The 19,708-nt window shown below is 39.3% G+C and overlaps 1 protein-coding gene across 1 annotated transcript in view; it reads left to right on the forward strand.

The window, feature by feature from the left end:
* Window positions 1–1,130: 1,130 nt before the first annotated feature.
* The window catches only part of NEDD9 (neural precursor cell expressed, developmentally down-regulated 9), a 56,389-nt gene continuing 37,811 nt past the window's right edge, over window positions 1,131–19,708 (forward strand). Inside the window, exon 1 of the mRNA XM_012935352.2 lies at window positions 1,131–1,301. Coding sequence (XP_012790806.2) covers window positions 1,290–1,301 — 12 coding nt within the window. The 5' untranslated portion in view covers window positions 1,131–1,289. The remainder of the gene's footprint in view (window positions 1,302–19,708) is intronic.

The raw sequence follows: 19,708 nt of genomic DNA on the forward strand, positions 1-19,708 counted from the left end.
AGTTGCCAGTTCCGTCAGTTTCTGGTTCATCTCTCATACTCTCTCTCGTTTAAAACCATGACTGAGCCTAATGGTGTGTGCCACTGAAGACAGACTGGCCTTTTAAATCAGATTCATCAAACAGTGGCCACTGTTTTTTGTTCCTCTGGATAATAAGTGTTGATAGGTTAACGGGTCATCTTCAGAGAGAGAGAGAGAGGGGTCAGCAGCAAAAACTATGACCGCTCAAAGCTGGACCTAGTAGAGGGATGCTCCCACCCCAGTACTGCCCAGTGGACAGCGCTGATGTGCGGGATGTGCACTGACCAGGCCTGTTTCAGGCATTCACAGGAAAACCTATGTCCTAGCAAGGCTCGAGAAGGTCGCGGAATGTGGCTAACTCCCCACGCCATGAGGCCCCGGGAGAGCTCAGCCAGCGGAACCCTGGTGCCCGCGCATTGGAGTTCTCACTAAGGGCGAATTGTATTCTGGTTCCTGGCAGACTGACCTTGCAAGTACTTTGAACATTGAAAAGAAAAGGGGGAGGAGGGGGAAAAAAGAAAAAAAAAAAGCAAACAGCCACACAAAAAGGGGAGGGGTGGGGAAAGAGAAGGGAGAGAAAGAAAGCCATCAGCAGGGGCAGTTGGTAAAAAAAAAAAAGGGGGGGGTGCCTGGAGACAGAAAACCTTTTGTTCCCCCGAGTTCCTTTCATGACTGTGAGGTGAATGACTTTGAAATGAAATGGGTTTATGAAGGAGTTGCTAGGTCACAGGAAGCCCGAAGTCAGCTTACTGAATTAGACCTCTTTAAAATTTAGATTACTCCAAAAAAAAAAAATTACGATGAAATACTCCTAGAATAATATGTAGAGGGATGGTATTAAATTGATGTCAAAAATTTTTAAGTGGATGACTCTTTCAAAGATTTCTCTCCTTTTCGGCTTAGTTTTGGTGGACGGAGTGAGCTTCTGAGCCGTTGATCGGCCCCGCTCCTTTGTTTTATTTCCCACCCCTTCTGATAACGTAAGAAATGATCACGTTACAAGTTCTTTGTCAGTTTCCGAAGGCCGGGAGTGGGCGGGGCAACCCTAGTACCTTGGCTCGCTAGCCAATAGCGGGGCGGTATGTAAATCGGCCCGTGAGCTGCGGCGATCAAAACAGCCTGCTCGGCGCGTCTGCGGCCGCTCGGGGACCCTGGACCCGCCGTTCTCACTCCGGGCTGGCGCAGTGCTCCATGGAGGGGCGGCCACGCCGGTGCTCACTGCAGTCCAACTAGTGCAGCAGAAGAGGCCAGTGACCGCTGCCGCCGAGATGAAGTATAAGGTAGGGGAGAGGTTTTCCTATCAGGTTTGCGCGCGCGCATTTGTGTGTGTGTGTGTGTGTGTGTGTGTTCTTCTGTAACATTGCTACAGAGCCAGTTTGTGTGTGTGTGAGTTCCTCTGTAACATTGCTACAGAGCCAGTGTGTGTGTGTGTGTGTGTGTGTGTGTGTGTGTGTGTGTGTGTGTGTGTGTGCGTGCGTGCGTGTGTTCACTGAAACATAGCTGCAGAGACCGTCTCTGCGCTCCAGAGGGTACCTTGATGCGTCTCAGTCACTGCGGCTGGCACCTAGTGACCAGCAGGCAGGCTCTGCGAGCTCACAGTCCCCTCCTGGGTCCTCCTCTCCGCTGTAATTTGGTGGTGGTGGTGGGGGGGGGGGTCGGTCTGTTCCCCGTGATCCCTGTAGACCGGCCGGTGTCTAACCTGAAACGGAGTCTGCGTTGGCTCTGACCCCGCGGCTCCCTGAGTCCTGGCCTCTTGGGTTCTGACCCACTTTCAGAGGGGGGCAGCAGGCTGCAGAGGCTCCCAGGCTCGTTCTGGGAAGCAGTCTGCCATATGTGCTTTTGCTGGAGACGCCAAGTCAAAGATACTATTATTATGCTGACACTGGAGACTTTTGACATCCTTAAAGGATGTTGGATGAAGAACAAATGGGGTTTTGCCACTTCTTGAAAATAACTTTTATTGGTGTTTGAAAGAATTAAGAGTCTAAAGGCTCCGAGGAGTTTACACTGTCCTGATACATCATTTTCCCATGCACCATGGCTGGTGTGTTTATTCTGGGCCAAAATATTATCACTTTGTTTAGCATATTCTTTATCATTTATGTTACCCCCATCTCACTAGGCAAATCAATTCCAAGGACACTGTACAAAAGCAAATGATTGGGTGTGAATTCCCTTGGATGATAAGTAATTCTGTTTTTGAATAAATGGTGACTCCTGCTTTCAAACAAACGTGATGTTTTGGCAAGGTGGCAGTGCTCCGGGATTGTGAGTTACCTGTCTTTAAGATTATGTTAGCTGGATGCTACTTTTCTTTTAGAAATTATCTGGGCCATTCTTTAATGTGAAGCTATAAATACTCAGTTTTGGCTAACAGCCACTAGCTAGGCTGAGCAATAGATCTTACATCTTTTGTTCAAAGTCATAAATCTTGGTCAAAAGTTCCAAATCTTCTGTCGAAAGTCTTGGTTGTAATGCATGAGTTATACTTCTCCTTGAAAAAGTTACAACTGTTTGAAGACACAGATACCAGGTATCACTGTATTGTAAACTTTTCAGATTACTCCTCAATAATAAAGACTAGAAGAAAAGATAACCTTGAAGATTCTTATTATTATGTATAGGATGTAACCAAAAACAAATCCTTCTAATAGAAAAACTCTTTCTTGCAGAGGTTTGCCCTGTTTTTCCAGTTCCCTTATTTAGAACAGTAATAAGACATAATATTACATAATATTACTTAGCCTGCAGTGATTGTTTTTGCCCCACCTCTTCTCATTGCTTAATACCTTTCTTTTCTTAAAAACTGATTGGAGGGGCTGGAGCGATAGCACAGTGGGTAGGGTGTTTGCCTTGCACTCGGCCGACCCGGGTTTGATTCCCAGCATCCCATATGGTCTCCCAAGCAGGAATTACTCCAGGAGTAATTCCTGAGTGCAGAGCCAGGAGTAACCCCTGAGCATCACCGGATGTGACCCAAAAAGCCAAAAAGAAAAAAAAAACTGTTTGGAAATGGGGGAGTATTTTATGCACTTATTATTGGAAAGTATAAATGGCCAGAATTAACATTGAGTGCTGTAATCTAGAAAAATCTGAAGCAGTGATTTCCAAAGTAGGAGATTCTGGCTCCCAAGAGTGCAGACTTGTAACAGGGAGGTGGTTGTCACCTCTCCTGCACTTGGAGAACACTTTCTCTTTATTTCCAGAAGTTTGCTGAGTGCTTCTCCCCCCCCACCCCAAAGGGAGGCAGTAAGCCAACTGAGGTTAGGAACCTCTGGTAAACTCACTTTTATTCAGTGACCTCATCAAATTTAGCCTTACTTAAATGGAAAAAAAAGCATCATGGCTACTGGCAATGTAAATATTGACTGGCATTCATGGAGAAAAACTGCCCTTTTACTGGATCTCATCAGTGTTGAATTCTGTGCTAACTGATATACCAGCATGACTTTTATTAGCTTATTGACACCACCATCAGCAAAAACTATTAACTCCTGCTATGGAATAAATGACAGTCTGTATCTTACAGTGAATATATTGTTCAATCTACTTGAACACTTACTGTAACAATACAGGATTGACGTTTTTAAGTCTCCCCAAACTGTGAGGTGGTTGTTATTTCAAATGTGGAAATTATAGAGCAAAGACACTAAGCAATTTATACAAAGCCAAAGAGATTTTAAAAACAGTAGGGTTGGAATTTCTACTAAGAATGGCTCCAGAATTTGTGACTTAAGCCACTATGAACGATAAAAAAAAAAAAACAGTTGGATCCCCTTGAATGATCTTTGTAAAGGGTATTTTCTTTTCCCAGGAAGTTTTAAACTTTTAAAAATATATATTTATATTTTACAGTTATAACTTATAATTATGTTGCATTTAATACAAATTTTATGTGTATTGTATTATATGGAATGTAATTATAGGTTGAGTTTTGGGGAGTGACATCTCCCAAGCAGTGGTCAGAGGATCCAGGGTTACATGTGGCAATATTTGGGGGATAAGGATGAAATTCAAGACTGCATATGCAACCCAGGTTCCATCACCAAGCTCTCTTCCCCTTGCAATCAGACTCTGTTTTATCCTGTGTGTTCTTGAAGGTTCAAAGACAGTAACTCTATATAGCAAATTGAAATGTATGCTTCGAAGTTATTTGTGTCATTTGAGCCTTTTAGGTAGTAAAAGCCAGATACACATTATATTGTAAAACTCTGGAGTCAAAAGTTATCATTTAATCTCTAAAAATTTAGCACAGTTAGACTTAAAATGTTCACTGAGAGAATTATAATCCTGGTACCAGAAGGTGTTTTCTAACCAGATTATCTGGTTTGACTACTTCACAATCGGAACCAGAGAACAGCCAACCCTTCACTCATTAAGTACTTATTATATACAGCTTCAGGTCCGCCAGCTATGTATTTATATATTTACTTATAATAATCTTGAGAACTGTGGAATGTAAGCTATTACTTTGGATAAACTGTTTTGGTTAGAACATGTGCAGTCTAATTTTTGTTTCCTTTTTCTTTTCTTCATGGAACTATTGCATATCATTCCTTGTGTGTACTTAGTTTTCTTATAAAGGGTTCAAACTAGGACTCGGAAAGATAGTGCAGCAGGCAAGGCCTAGCCTTGCACTCAACCAACCCAGGTTCGATCCTCTGTACCCTCTATGGTCCCCTCCCCACCCTCTATGGTCCCTTGCAGCCCACCAGGAGCCATCTGTGAGCACAGGGGCAGAAGCAAATCTGTCAGTTATGAATATAGTCAGGTGTGACACAGAAACAAGAAAAAAAATTAAGGATTCAATCTAATATTAGGAGATACTAAAAACTTGAGGATATTCACTAATAATTTTTTTTGTCTGATTATACTGAACATGAGATTGAGGGTGTGGTTTGCTTAATGACTAGCTCCAGTAAGGGCTCCTCTCCTTAGATTCTATAAGTAGTATGTTGCTTCTTTTCTGCCAGGAGGATGACCAGAGATTTCCTGCTCAATAATGTTAAAATGAAGACCCCATCCATCCTCTTTGTCAGGCACATGTCTAATGAGTGCTCGTCACATGCTGCCTATTATATCTCTAATAGCTAAGCAGCTTGTGTGGCATTGTCAAGTTTCCAAACTTATGTGCCTATTACCTAGTCCACAATTCCAAAAACTCATAAATGTTTTGGTTGAAGAAAAATCACAATACAGTTCAGAAAACTACATGAGGGGCTGGAGCAATAGCACAGCGGGTAGGGTGTTTGCCTTGCATGCGGTCGACCGGGTTCGATTCCCAGCATCCCATATGGTCCCCCAAGCACTGCCAGGAGTAATTCCTGAGTGCATGAGCCAGGAGTAACCCCTGTGCATCGCCGGGTGTGACCCAAAAAGCAAAAAGAAAAAAAAAAAAGAAAACTACATGGGAGGAGGTGAAATAGGTGAAGAGACACAAACATTCAGTTATAAAACTAAGTCATGCTGGTTAAGCCCTTTTGGAAAACAGTGTGGACATTTCTCAAAAAATTAGAAATTGATCTCCCATTTGACCAGCAATACCACTTCTAGGAATATATCCAGAAGATGCAAAAAAATATAGTAGAAATTATATCTGCACTTGTATGTTCATTGCAGCACTGTTCACAATAGCCAAAATCTGGAAAAAAATAACCCGAGTGCCCGAGAACAGATGATTGGTTAAAGAAAATTTGGTACATTTACACAATGGAATACTATGCAGCTCTTAGAAAAGATGAAGTCAAGAAAATTGCATATAAATGAATCAACATTGAGAATATCATGTTCAGTGAAATGAGTAAGAAAGAGAGGGACAGACATAGGAAGATTTCACTCATTTGTGGAATATAAAGTAACAAAATGGAAGACTAACACCCAAGGATAGTAGAGAGATAAGGACCAGGAGGATTGCTCCACGGCTTGGAAGCTGGCCTCACATGCTGGGGGAAAAGGCAGCTCAGATGGAAAGGAAATCATCATGTAAAGGATGCTTGGAGAGCCCACTCGGGATGGGAGATGTGTCCTGAAAGAAGACTAGTGACCAAACATGATGGCCACTTAATACCTGTATTGCAAACCACAACACCCAAAAGGAGAGAGAGAGAGAGAGAGAGAGAGAGAGAGAGAGAGAGAGAGAGAGAGAGGATTGGATCTGCTACAGAAGCAGGGGTGGTGGGGGTGATTGGAGGGATACTGGGAATATTGGTGGTGGAGAATGGGCACTGGTAGAGGGATGGGTACTCAATCATTGTATAACTGAAAAGTAAAAGCACGAAAGTTTGTAAGTCTGTAACTCTACCTCATGGTGTCATGGTGATACATTAAAAAAATAATAACAAAACTAAGTCATGGAGATATCATATACATTAGAAGGACATAGTCACTAATATTGCTGCGAATTTGAAAATTGTTAAAATGACAAGTAGACATGGTGATCTTTTCCCAGTGCACACAAATGTCAAATTATGCTATTGTTTGCCTAAAACTAATATAATGTATGCCTATTATATTTCAATTTTTAAAAAGGAAGAGAAACTAAAGGAACAGAAAAGAACAAAAACTGCAGTTCTTATGTGTTGGTTAAATATAGGTAAGGTAGTTTGGAGAACAGAAACATGTTGGTGGTTTAGTGAATGTGATCCTTTATAACCTATAAAATTTCTAATTCTTTGTTTACGTTGACATTTTGGTTCTACATTATTTATTCTTTTTTCAATTATTTGTTGCACTCACTCCAAATGAAGAGATTTGTAACCTCCTTAAAAATATGCAATATGAATTTAAACAAAAGCACCCAAAGGTGCTTTGCAAACATTAATTTTTTTCACTTCTAAATTGATTCCTTTATTGAGCAAAACCATTTTCAGAGCTAATTGTCTTACCTACATAAAAGTGAAAGTCTTTATATAACTGAAGACCCTTGATAATACCAAATTTAGCAAGTTGCACATACCAAGTATAACATACCAAGGATTCCTTTAGCATTCATCCTTCCTTGCAGGAATACTCATCAGTCCACTTCTCAAAATTTATCGGTAACTTCCTGCCTGCCTTCCCAGACTTCTAAAAAAGAAAACAAAGAGAGAAAAAGCTTTTTTATTACTTTTCAAACCCTTCCCTTTTTATGTCTTCATGGTCCCTCCATTTTTCATTCAAAAATCCTGTTTATTTAATACCAGACCTTTTGCAGGACCGTCTGTAGACCAACCATACAAATTTGACACCCATGTAGAACAACCCCTGTCTCTCATCCCTCTTCTTGATTCTGCTGTGGGAAATCTTGGTCCCTTGACGCTCCCATTTATTTGTCCCATTTTCTCTGTGCCACTATATCTAGGTTAGTCTGTCACTTTTCTTTTCTTTTTTTTGTTATAATTTATTTATTTTTTAATTAGTGAATCACAGTGAGGGTACAGTTACAGATTCACACATTTTCGTGCTTGTTTTACCCTCATGCAATGTTCGAGAGAGTCTGTCACTTTTCATAGGTCAAATTTACTCTATAAATCAATCAAAAGCCCAGACCTTTGCCTCCTTGTCTGTTTTTCCACCCTTAAAATTGATTTTGCTTTTCACGTTCACCCTACTTTGTTACCAGTACCTTATTTTGCTTATTAATCTCTTTTGATCAAGTCACTACCTAAATGATATATACCTGTAACTTGCATAGTTACACGTATGTTACCCATGGAAGCTGCCCAGTTCTAAGTAAACTTTATTCAATTCAGAAGACCCATGGTGGGTCGGGGGAGAGGGGAGGGGGGGGAGCCAGTTAGATGACCCCCTGCGATGACCAGGGGTTACTCCTGCATCCATACTTAGAAATTACTCCTAGCTTGTGCTCAGGGGGCCGTATGCTGGACATTGAACCTGGGTCAGCTGCATGCAAAGCAAATGTCCTACCCACTGTATTGTCCCTCTGGCCCTGTTTTTGTTGTTGGTGGTGGTGGTGGTGGTGGTTTGATTGATTTTGTTTGTTTGGGGGGAATATTTTTGTCACACTGGGCTGTACTTAGGGCTTACTTCTGGCTCTCCCTGCCATGCTTAGAAGATCACCTGGGATGCCTGAGATCAAACTTGGGTTGGCCACGTGCAAGGCAATCACCTCACCCTCTGTATTATCTCTTTGGCTTCTAAAAGACCTATTTCTTACCTGTATGTCAAAACAGACTGTTGGCCAACTCTTAGGATAAAGAGTATTATCCATCATCAGTTAGGACTCTGAAGGAGCAGGGACTTGGTCTTATATGTCTTGTAGTAGGAACAAGTTATAATGGGGACTCTGAAGAAAGACATTTCTGTTTTGTAGGATTTAATGCTCTGTAACTTTGGACAAGTTAGGCTGAGTTTCCATTTCTTAACTGTAAATTAAGGATAATAATTATTCATTTGATTGCCTGTAGACCTAAACAAGATAGTGAGTACAAAATATTTATAATGACTCCCAACATAAAAATAAGATTATGCTAGTCAACTCAGTTCCCCTTGTATAGTAAAAACCCCAGTAAATATTCAGAGGATAGTATGGACTCAAGGCAGTGACAAAATTATGTTAAAAACCCAGTTACTAGGGCCAAGCAATAGTACAGCATGTAAGACGCTTGCCTCGCATGTGGCTCACCCAGGTTTGATTCCCAGCATCCCATATGGTCCCCAAGCACACCAAGAGTAATTTCTGAGTGGGATTATTCTAGGAGTAACCCCTGAGCATCACTTGGTGTGACTCTAAAGCCCAAACACACAAAAATTTTAAAAAAAACAAGCCCATTACTAAGTTCAAAGGGTTGAATAGTGCTGGGTTTCCCATGGATCGAGATGAGTATTATAGAACTGCAAGACTCAAACTTAGGGATTTACCAATTACTACTATATTGATGATTTATTATCTTTTTTTATTATTATTTGCAGCCACACTACATCTTATAGCCTACTTCTCCCTCTTGGAGAACCTGACAAGCTACTGAGAGTTTCCTGCCCACATGGGAGAGCCTCACAAACTCCCCATGGTGTATTCATATGCCAAAACCAGTAACAATGCTGGGTCTCGTTTCCCTGACCCTGAAAGAGCCTCCAATGCTCATCGTTTGGAAGGACGAGTAAAGAGAGGCTTCTAAAATCTCAGGGCTAGGACAAATGGAGATGTTACTGAGACCGCTTGAGAAATTCAACGATGATGATGATGATGATGATGATGATGATGATGATGATGATGATGATGATGATTTATTCATTTTAATATTATTTATGTCATTGCAGGACCTTACTTTTTGAAAGTACTCAATAGATATTGAACTGAATCTTGAAATACATGAATATGTACACAGAGCCACTAAAAATGTTTTAATGCTATTAGCATATTATAAAGTATATGGGTTTGTTTCAAACCCACTTGTATTACTTTATAGAACTCTCTTTCCATTTTCTTCAGCTATTAAGTAGCTTTCTCCAGCACAGCTAGTAGGGCGTTTGGCTTGCACGCAGCCAACCTGGGTTCAATTCCCAGTATCCCATATGGTCCCCCAAGTCACCGCCAGTGCATGAGGCGGGAGTAGCCCTTGTACATTGCTGGGTGTGACCCAAAAAGAAGAGAGAGTGAGAGAGAGAGAGAGAGACAGAGAGAGAGAGATAACACCAGTGAGAAAGCTGAGAAAGCTACATGAGACCTGGACATAGGATATTTGGGAGACCAAAACCCACCTTCTTTTTCTATATTTTAAAAGGTGAAAAAATAATCCTGTCTTATCAGATAATTTAAGGATATATTATTATTATAATCGACAGTTTTTAGAGCATAGTAATTTTTTAATGGCAGCTTCAAGATGATTCACACATATATAGATATAGAAGCATTATATAGATACAAATTTAAGATGAAATCTTCAATAGAATTGTTTCCCCAAGGAAGAACAATCATTGAGAAAAAGATAAAGTTTCAATTTTAAAGAAGTCTAAGGTGAATACAAAGGTGGTGAGTTGGAAAGGATACAGCTGAGGTGCCCTATCAATTATATCTTCTATTCTATGTAATTCAGTGAGAGGTCCATAGAAGAGAGCCATAGAAGTCTCCGTTATGTATTTTAAGTTATTTTAGAATTTGAAAGAAACCTATACAAATTGGTTTACAATGCCAGTCACTAAGACTATGACATTACTTTGCAGGAACTATTGACTTAATTACCAAGTCCGTATGCCAGAATAAACAAAACAGGACCACTGGAAAGAAATATTATATTTCCAACTTAAAATGCCAGAGACTAGCTATTGGTTTCCTAGGCAACGGATGATAGCAAAGATTCCAGGCTTAGAAGAGAGCAAAACAAAACAAAACAAAACCTATTTATTCTTGGTCAACAACACCCCCCTTCATTTTATTTACTTTGAACATTCCAGTCATGTTCCTGTGGTAATTCTTACTGGCTAATGAGGACTCTCAGAGCCTGGAGAACATTACAGCTTGCTTATAGAAGGCGATCTCCCTGAGGAATCTGCTTTTCAAGATAAATTGTCCTCGTGGGTGACCTTTTCCACCCTCCACTGGAAGGAATTTTAGTTGATATTGCAAATAGTTTCAGTTGATGTTGTAATCTAGGTGAATCCAATCAGATTCTTTAAGGAACAGAATAAACACTCCAGATAATACAAGTGATAATATACTCTAGACTTTTTGTGATTGAGTTAAGGGTGGGACCACTGATCATAAAGATAATAAAGTTGCCAATGCAATATTTTCAAATGCATTTGCTAGGACCCTATACCACGAATAGAAAATTCCTGTCTATTCTTATAAAAAACTAATCCTTCCCACCCATCTATTAATGGTACTAAATAGTGTTTAAGTAGATAGCTTGAGGTCATTAATCAAAGGATATAGTCTTTCTTTGCACATCCTGTATGTATTGCAAGAGAATTCCTCCGGTTACTTCTAATATGTCAGGTATTGGTTAAATTTCTCAAAATGTTCCTTAAGCAGAATGTTGATATTTATGTTTACCAGGAACAAAAATTTGCAAGCCTGAGTATTTAGAAACACAAGCACTGAATTAAAATACACTTTGTTGTTCCTTTTTAGTTGGAACATAACTCCTTTCTCTACTCTTTATGAGTGTGTGCATCTGTTGGAGGAGTACTATTTATGAAACTCTAGAAAGTTTTAGCAATGAGATATCTTATAAGGTTAATATTTCAACCATATCTATTTTCTATTTAATAAAACAGTACGTATTTTGACAGTACAATATGACATGAAGAGCTTTCTAATTTTTTTTGTGGAAGCCCTATGTATTCACTTAATAATTATTAATTAACCTTACTCTTATTGGTTTATGCTTGTTTATTGCCTTTACTTTAGAACTTCATTCCCAAAAGAGATGTGGCTATCACAGAGCTAGTCTGCGCTTCTCTTTCCTCAGACTCTGTTCTCTATTAAAAGAATGAGCAGGATTCAATTCCGCTCCTCTCCCTTAGACGTCAATAACTGAAAACACAAAGTTAGGAAACTGGCAAGGCACTGGAGTCAACTTCTAGATACAATATGCCTTCTGCAGTTCAGTCTTTAGTATCTAACAGAGTAAGTCATTCATCTGTCAGGGAAATTTTTGAGGGACAGTGGGGGTGAGTTATTTAAAATTTGTGGCAAGATTTAAACTTTGGCAGGAAATGGGTTTGTGGGCCAGAAATATTTAATTCCTAGCACAGCATCATTGACAAAAACGAAAACAATTTAAAGTCTTCTTTCCCGTGAGCATTCCTCTGGGATAGAACTTCCATAATAACCTCTTATCCTTCAACATTTTTAGGTTCAGTGTAATGATCATAACCTTACATGGTGGTGTGGGAAAGGAATAGAAATAGGTATTTCAATAGAATTCTTTCTTTTAATAATCTCATCAACTATGAAGCTGAATTTCTAGACTGTCTCACAGAGCTAAAGAGATGCCTTTAGAATATACGTAGTTCCCTTTTAAAAATCATATTGCCCAGTAGAAAACATATTTATTTACTGTATCAAACTTTCATTTACACTTATTTTTTTAGTCTCCAAAACTCTCAATTCAAGCAAGATATATACTTCATGCCTGTCTTTTATTTTCATTTAAATTCTTATATAAGAATTTATATAGAATTTGCAAGATACATACTTTATGCCTCTCCTTTATTTTCATTTAAGTTCTATATAATTTCTTTATGTGTATAGCAAAGTCAAACCCTAAATGTTTGACAACTTCTTGGAAAGTTCAAGAACACAGTGATCACTCTAGACAGTCAGTAGAACTGCTCTAGCGATCAAGACATTGCTGTAACCTTGGCAGAAAACTTTCTAAAAGATTTTTTTAAGTGCATTCAGACAAATTTTTCACTGTCATAAACAACAGTCACTTGAAATAATAAAATTGTGCTTTTTTTCTTGAAGAAATATGCTTCTTTAGAAATGAAGACTGCATTTTGAAATCTCTGCTTGTATAGAACACCTAAGAACCTTAGCAGAGAGGATGATTGGATTTCAATTGTTCTTGCATGAAACCTGGCAAGATAGTTCTGTATGTCATAGCCTGCAGCACCTGCATCAAGCCTCCTGCCTCCCTTATTAAGCTCTTAATTACAGACAAAGCTTACTTCATTGCTGGAGGGAAAGAATTTTGTTTCTCTGAACTATGTCTGTTTTTTGGTGTGGCAGGTGTAATCATGATGAGATCATTCCTAGTTTGTTTTCTTCTCCTGGAGGAATTATATTTTAAAGGGAGGAGTACAGTTCTTCAGACACAACTTCATGAGCTCATACTAGTGCAGAAATAATAACCGAGCTTTGGTTTTATAGTGAAACTTTTTTTCAGAAGAAATAACTATTTTTCATAGACATTATGATGACTCCTCAGAATATTATGATAAAGAACATGCTCATTATCCTAACTGTGGTAGGAAAACAGAGGCACGGAACACAATGATTTCTTTGCCAATTTCTTAAAGTGTCAGAACTCAAACTAGAGTCTGCTAATTCAGTCTGATGTCCGTTCCTTTATCCAGAGTTCTTCCTCGGCATTATTGATATTTAGGGCTGGGTAATTCTTTGATGTGGAGGCTGTCCCATCCATTAATAGACTTTTAGTAGCATCTGTGACCTCTACCCACTAGTAGCACATGAGTGTATGTACACATGCACCAAAAAAAGTCTCCATTGTCATATGTCATCGGAAGAAATAGAATTTCCCCTACTTTAAAACCACCGCCTAATCTCCCCTATTTCCTTCTGCTTAAAAATAATTTCCTTACTTTTTATGTGATGGGAGTAGGAATATATAACCATAATGCTGCTTGCTATAATTTTATCTTGACCTGGGTTAAACATAGTTTAACAAACCCTAACAGAAAGGAAATTTCCTATTATAAGTATGGCACCAGTTGTTCAAGAGAATGCTATAAAATAACTAAGAAGCACGCGGTCTCACTCAGGTCACATGTAAAATCAGCAGACTGTCTCTTAGACAACTTCAACTTTTCAACATGCACTTAGAACTGGACCTAAAAGAAAGATATTGTATTTTCATAAAATGGCATATAATATAAAAGTAGATACATTGAAGACTTCTATTCAAGATTTTCTTCTATTCCATTTGCCTCCCTTCTAGCTAAAAAGCCACAACACAAAAAGATTCTTCTTGAGATGACTTTGCATCCGCAATTCAGACATTAAATGTTTCAGCCAAGTGTATGGAGGTGTTTTGAAAACTCTTTGTAGCCCTCAAAAAGTTAAGCGGAGGGACTGTAGCGATAGCACAGTGGATAGGGCATTTGCCTTGCACACGGCCGACCTGGGTTCGATTCCCAGCATCCCATATGGTCCCCCGAGCACTGCCAGGAGTAATTCCTGAGTGCATGAGCCAGGAGTAACCCCTGAGCATCGCTGGGTGTGACCCAAAAAGCAAAAAAATAAAGTTAAGCGGACTAATAGCAATCATCTCCAAACCTAGGTCAGATGAGATAGAAAAAAAATGTCAATTTAAGGTTTGCATTGAAGAAAGAGAAGATCATCAGTATGTATAGCACTTATACTGGTCACTTTAGATATAACTTCATACCTATGAGGTTGCATACCTTTGTGAAGGGATGGGCATATAACAAAATATATATCTTTTTAAAAAATACTTCATTAGAGGTTCTAACTTTTGTGTTTGACTTCATAAATGATACTATATTAAGACATATATTGTAATATCATGAACTGGAGTCTCCTCCTCCTTTATAACTTAATTCTTATTTTGCTTACCTGCATGCTAGAAGGATTTGTCTAGACAGGCAGATAGATGTAATCTGGTGCCAGTACTGCAGTGCTGGCTGCAATCCAATTGGTCGTTTTATTGTTAATAAAACCTATCTTGTGGGTGAGTGGGTGTTGAGGCTTCATCATTATATGGCGCCTGTATGGTTTATCTAGGGGCAGAACCCTGAAAAAAAAGTATGTGCCTGCCACATGTTTTTGATCCTATGCCAGCATGCTATGCACTTGAATCTATCAAAGCCAGGAAATCTGGGACAAAAGCTTATAAATTCCAAGGCATAGTGATACTAAATTTTAAGATTGAACCAATTCTCAGGAAGTACATCATGGTCCAATGGAAAAAGTCCTAGATTAAGAGGAAAACCAGATGCTAGTTTTGGCTGTACTGCTAATCTAATAGGAGAGACCTTCTGGTTAAAAAAAAAAAAAAAAAAACAAGATGAGGGGGGCTGGAGATAATATAGTGGATAGGGTGCTTGCCTTGCATGCTGCAGGCCTGGGTTCAATCCCCACAGACCATCTGGCCCCCTGAGCCCCACCAGGACTCCTGAGTGCAAAGCCAAGAATAGCCCCTGAGTACTTAATACCCATATAAGCCAAGGTTTTCTTCCCCCTTCTTTAAGATAGTCTGGGGTTGCATGGGTCTCAAAGAGAATAGAATTTTTTTAAAAAAAAAAACAAGCTTTTAAATGCATATGTATTATGTTTGTGTTACCCAGACTTGAAAAAAAATCAAAATAATTTTTTGAAATATGTATTTGATATGCCAAAAACAGTAACAACAAGTCTCAAAATGGAGATATTACTGGTGCCTGCTCGAGCAAATTGATGAGCAATGAGATGACAGTGATATAGTGATACTAACAATAATCAAATTCATCTTCCACAATTTACCTAGAAATAATAGTTGACTGTGAAGACACACACATACACACACACACATACAACTTTCTGACTAACTAACACATTTATAATTTTTCATATATGGAACAAGGGATTTGTTCTAGACTTCTGTAGAACAAAAGAATTGTAGAACAAAAATTTTTTCTAAGGCTTTTATTAGACATACTGGTAAATCAATCCCAGCATATGAATATGTCTGACCTGTAACAACCTTAAATCAAGAAGAATTTTAGATGGCATTGATTTGATATAATGAAGGAAATAAACCCAGAGTTTTGAAGTAATGCTTTTTAAAATCTTACAACTATGTTTCTTATATATTTTACCAAATCTGGTCAAATATAGAATTCTTTCAGAGATGTAGAAATTCAAATTTAAGCATTGTTCATAGCATCAGATCTTCTCACCAAATCTCAAAAGAAGTTCCATTGGGCTATACATAACAAATCACAAAACAAAAAACTGCTGGGGAAATTATCCTCTGATCAATAAAAAAAAGGCCAATGTATAAGGAGAATTAAGATTCCCAAATTTGGGAGCCTTATGAGTAATGACATACTTAACAAAGCATCTTGGTAGATCTCCCTGTCAAAGAATGACTTTGAGAGACCGAGTGTCTGAAATCATATTTCTTTTTTTTGTTTGTTTGTTTTTTGGGTCACACCCGGTGATGCACAGGGGTTACTCCTGGCTAAAACACTTAGTAATTACTCCTAGCAGTGCTCAGGGGACCATATGGCTTCTCTACAAAGTGCCTCTAAGTTTGATGATAATTATGAAGCTTCAATATCTTGGGTCTTCCAAATGTATCTCTGTATAGTTTCCTCTGCCCTAAATCCTCATATTTTCTTAGATTTTTCCAGCCTTGTGAACAATAATCAATGGCATTATATTTTGAGAAGTAATGAAAGGTGCTTTAAGAAATATGATTTCACGGGCTGGAGCAGTAGCACAGTGGGTAGGACGTTTGCCTTGCACTCGGCAGACCCAGGTTGAAATCCCAAGATTCGAAGGTAGGAATGGGGACTAGCAGGCCTGGTAGGATCCTGCTGCTACCGTTTTGTGGCTAGTTCAGATTATATAAGGAAAGGGGCTGGAGCAATAGCACATCGGGTAGAACATTTGCCTTGCACACGGCCGACCCGGATCCGATTCCCAGCATCCCATATGGTCCCCCAAGCACCACCAGGAATAATTCCTGAGTGCAGAGCCAGGAGTAACCCCTGTGCATCGCCAGGTGTGACGCAAAAAAAAAAAAAAAAAAAAAAAAAAAAAGATTATATAAGGAAAAGTGTGTCAGATTGCAGTCAACAAACATTTCTAAGGGGGAAAAAAATGTGTTAGACATTTTATCTTCTAATTCCAAAGGCTGAAGCTTTATGTCTGCACTTTACAACCTTCACATGATCTTACTCTTTCTTATAAGGATTCGTGCTCCAAATCACCCAATGAAAGAGCCCAGGTAATCCAAAAATTTTAAAAGCAGACATTGTAGATATTCATGTTTAATGTTGGCAGGGTTTTTTTGGGGGTGGGGAAGGGGAAACCTACATCCCATTATTCAAAAGGAAATTGAGAGGGGACGTTAAGTGGCTTAAGGATCCTCAGACTCAAACTGATTTTGTTCAGTGGGCATGAAAGCATAGGAACATTTTTAATCTTCTCTTTGTGTTCAATGATTGACCTTGATGGTGTTCATCCCGTAGCATTTCCTTTAGGACATATTTCCTTGACAATGGCTATTTGTCCTCTGTGTGTGTGTGTGTGTGTGTGTGTGTGTGTGTGTGTGTGTGAGACAGACAGACAGACAGACAGACAGACATAGAAAGAGACAGACAAACAGAGAGAGATTGCACACCTGGGCATATGCCATAATCCTAGGCTTGGATACAAGAAAACTCATGTTGCTGAGAATGTGGCAACCCCGAGGCCTTGGCAGGAGATCCTACTTGATAAATATAGAATGAAGTAAAAATAATAAGAGGAAGTTGGCGCATTGTGAAGTGACACACCAACCATTGTGCCTCTCTACTCTTCAAAGACCAGCATGAATGAACGGTCATGGAAATTGCAAGTCACACCTCTCCATATTTATAGCAGATGTTTCCCTGGCAGTAGGAGTAATAAGCTTTCTTGACATTTTGATAGCACTGTGGGGGAAGGTGGGGAGGAAGACAGAGAAGAGTGGAGGGAAGGCAACATGAGAGCTGTTACATGACTTAGTGTTACTAGAACCTACTGTTCGGGACAGTAATAAAGTATTTTCTCCCCATTTCTCAGCATAATTTGAGAACCTGGAAAACAGTAGAACATAATTTTTTAGGCAAAGTATGCTTTCCTTCTTGTTTTGTCCCATTTTCTATACAATGCTTCTGTGTGATGGGAACAAAGTAATAGTACAGCAGGTAAGGTGTTTGCCTTGTTTGCAACAGATTAGGATTTATGACCGACATCCCAGAATGGTCCCTCAAGCATCACCAGGAGTGATCCCTGAGCACAGAGCCAGGAGTCCTGAGCACAAATAAGCGTGGCCCCAAAACAAACAAACAAAAGAAGACTTACGTGACTTGGACCACCATTTTCCTTTAAGATTTTGTTAGCTCATCATCCCTTGTCCATTCAAAATTTTTAACTGACTTCTTTAAAAAAAAATTTTGGCACTCTCTTAGAGAACTAAGAAATCAGAGTCAAAATTAAAGTCAACAAATATTTAATGAATATGTATGCATTTGCTTTAGACAAAAGGCTAAAGTTCTGGAAATACCAAATAAATCAGTCAGCCTCCGTTAAGTTGCTCACCATCTTAATTTGTATGATACAAGCCATACTGTAAGAAATACTGTTATAGGGGCTGGAGTGATAGTACAGTGGGTAGGGCATTTGCCTTGCACGCGGCCGACCCGGGTTTGATTCCCAGCATCCCATATGGTCCCCTGAGCACTGCCAGGAGTAATTCCTGAGTGCAGAGCCAGGAGTAACCCCTGAGCATTGCCAGGTGTGATGAAGAAAGAAGGAAAGAAAGAAAGAAAGAAAGAAAGAAAGAAAGAAAGAAAGAAAGAAAGAAAGAAAGAAAGAAAGAAAGAAAGAAAGAAAGAAAGAAAGAAAGAAAGAAAGAAAGAGAGAGAGAGAGAAAGAGAGAGAGAAAGAGAGAGAAAGAAGGAAAGAAAGAGAGAGAAAGAAGGAAAGAAAGTGAAATACTGTTATAGAGATCTGGGATAGAAAATAATCGTAAAAGTTTTGGAAATATAGTAGGGTATTTTGGTTTTGGCAATATAAAAGATTTTGGTTTATACAGAAGTTTTGGTTATATAGAAGGTGGGCTTTGAAATAAAAAAATTGTTAGATTTAGGAAAAGCAATTGGGAGGCAGTTAACATACTCCTAAGAAAAAGCTTTTGACTTTGAACAGGTTTTTGAAATGAAGAAGAAACTGTTTCGTTTTCATGTTATGAAGACACTCAGCAAACATCAGTAGCTCCCATTTGAATTCCTATGTAATACTATTACTGTAGCACTGTAGCACTGTCATCCTGTTGTTGATCAATTTGCTCGAGTGGGCACCAGTAATATCTCCATTGTGAGACTTGTTATTACTGTTTTTGGCATATCCAATATGCCAAATTGCCAGGCTCTGCCATGCAGATGGGATACTCTCAGTAGCTTTCCAGGCTCTCAGAGAGGGACAGAGGAATTGAACCCAGGTCGGCCACATGTAAGGCAAACACCCTACCCGCTGTGCTCTCGCTCCAGTCCAATATTATTACTAAGAGAAGTAAATCAAGAAAAAGGGGTCTTAGCAATTATTGAAATGGAGGTGAAGAAACCCATTAGACATATGGAAATAGAGCAGTCCAGAAGAAATATCTAGATGCAGTTATGGATTTGCATATTAGCTAAGTGTTTTGATGTCATCTGTTATAGATGAGATTTCCTGTAGAGGATGCACATCTAGGGCACTGAAGCAATAGTACAGCAGGTAGAGCGTTTGCCTTGTGCACGGAATGACCTGGGTTTGATCTCCAAGTACCACAGGAGCAATACCCCTGAGCATCGCCAGGTTCGACAAAAAAAGCAAAAAATAAAATAAAATAGAATCACATGTAGATAATAGGAAAGTACATAGGAGATATTCTTTTAGAACATGATCACTTAAGGTATGGTTCAAAAATTATAATCTTGACAGAGAAGGAAGATGAGTGTTCGCGAGAGCAAGGGAAAAGGGGGGACAGGAAAGCACAGTCAGAGAAGCCAAACAATTTCAAGAAATCTGGGAATGGGAGTAAATGCTATAGGCTGCCAGAATTAGATCCTCATATAGTATTTTTGACCCTACGTGCCAATTTTCAACCTCGTCTAAAATCACAGCTTTTTGAATTAGTAGGAATTATGAACTAACAGCTAAACATTCGGGTCGGAGCAATAGCACAGTGGGCAGGGCGTTTGCCTTGCACGTGGCTCACCCTAGTTTAATCCCCAGCATCCTATTTGGTCCCCCAAGCACCGCCAGGAG

The sequence above is a fragment of the Sorex araneus genome, chromosome 2, assembly GCF_027595985.1.
Source record: "Sorex araneus isolate mSorAra2 chromosome 2, mSorAra2.pri, whole genome shotgun sequence".
NCBI classification, from domain to species: domain Eukaryota; kingdom Metazoa; phylum Chordata; class Mammalia; order Eulipotyphla; family Soricidae; genus Sorex; species Sorex araneus.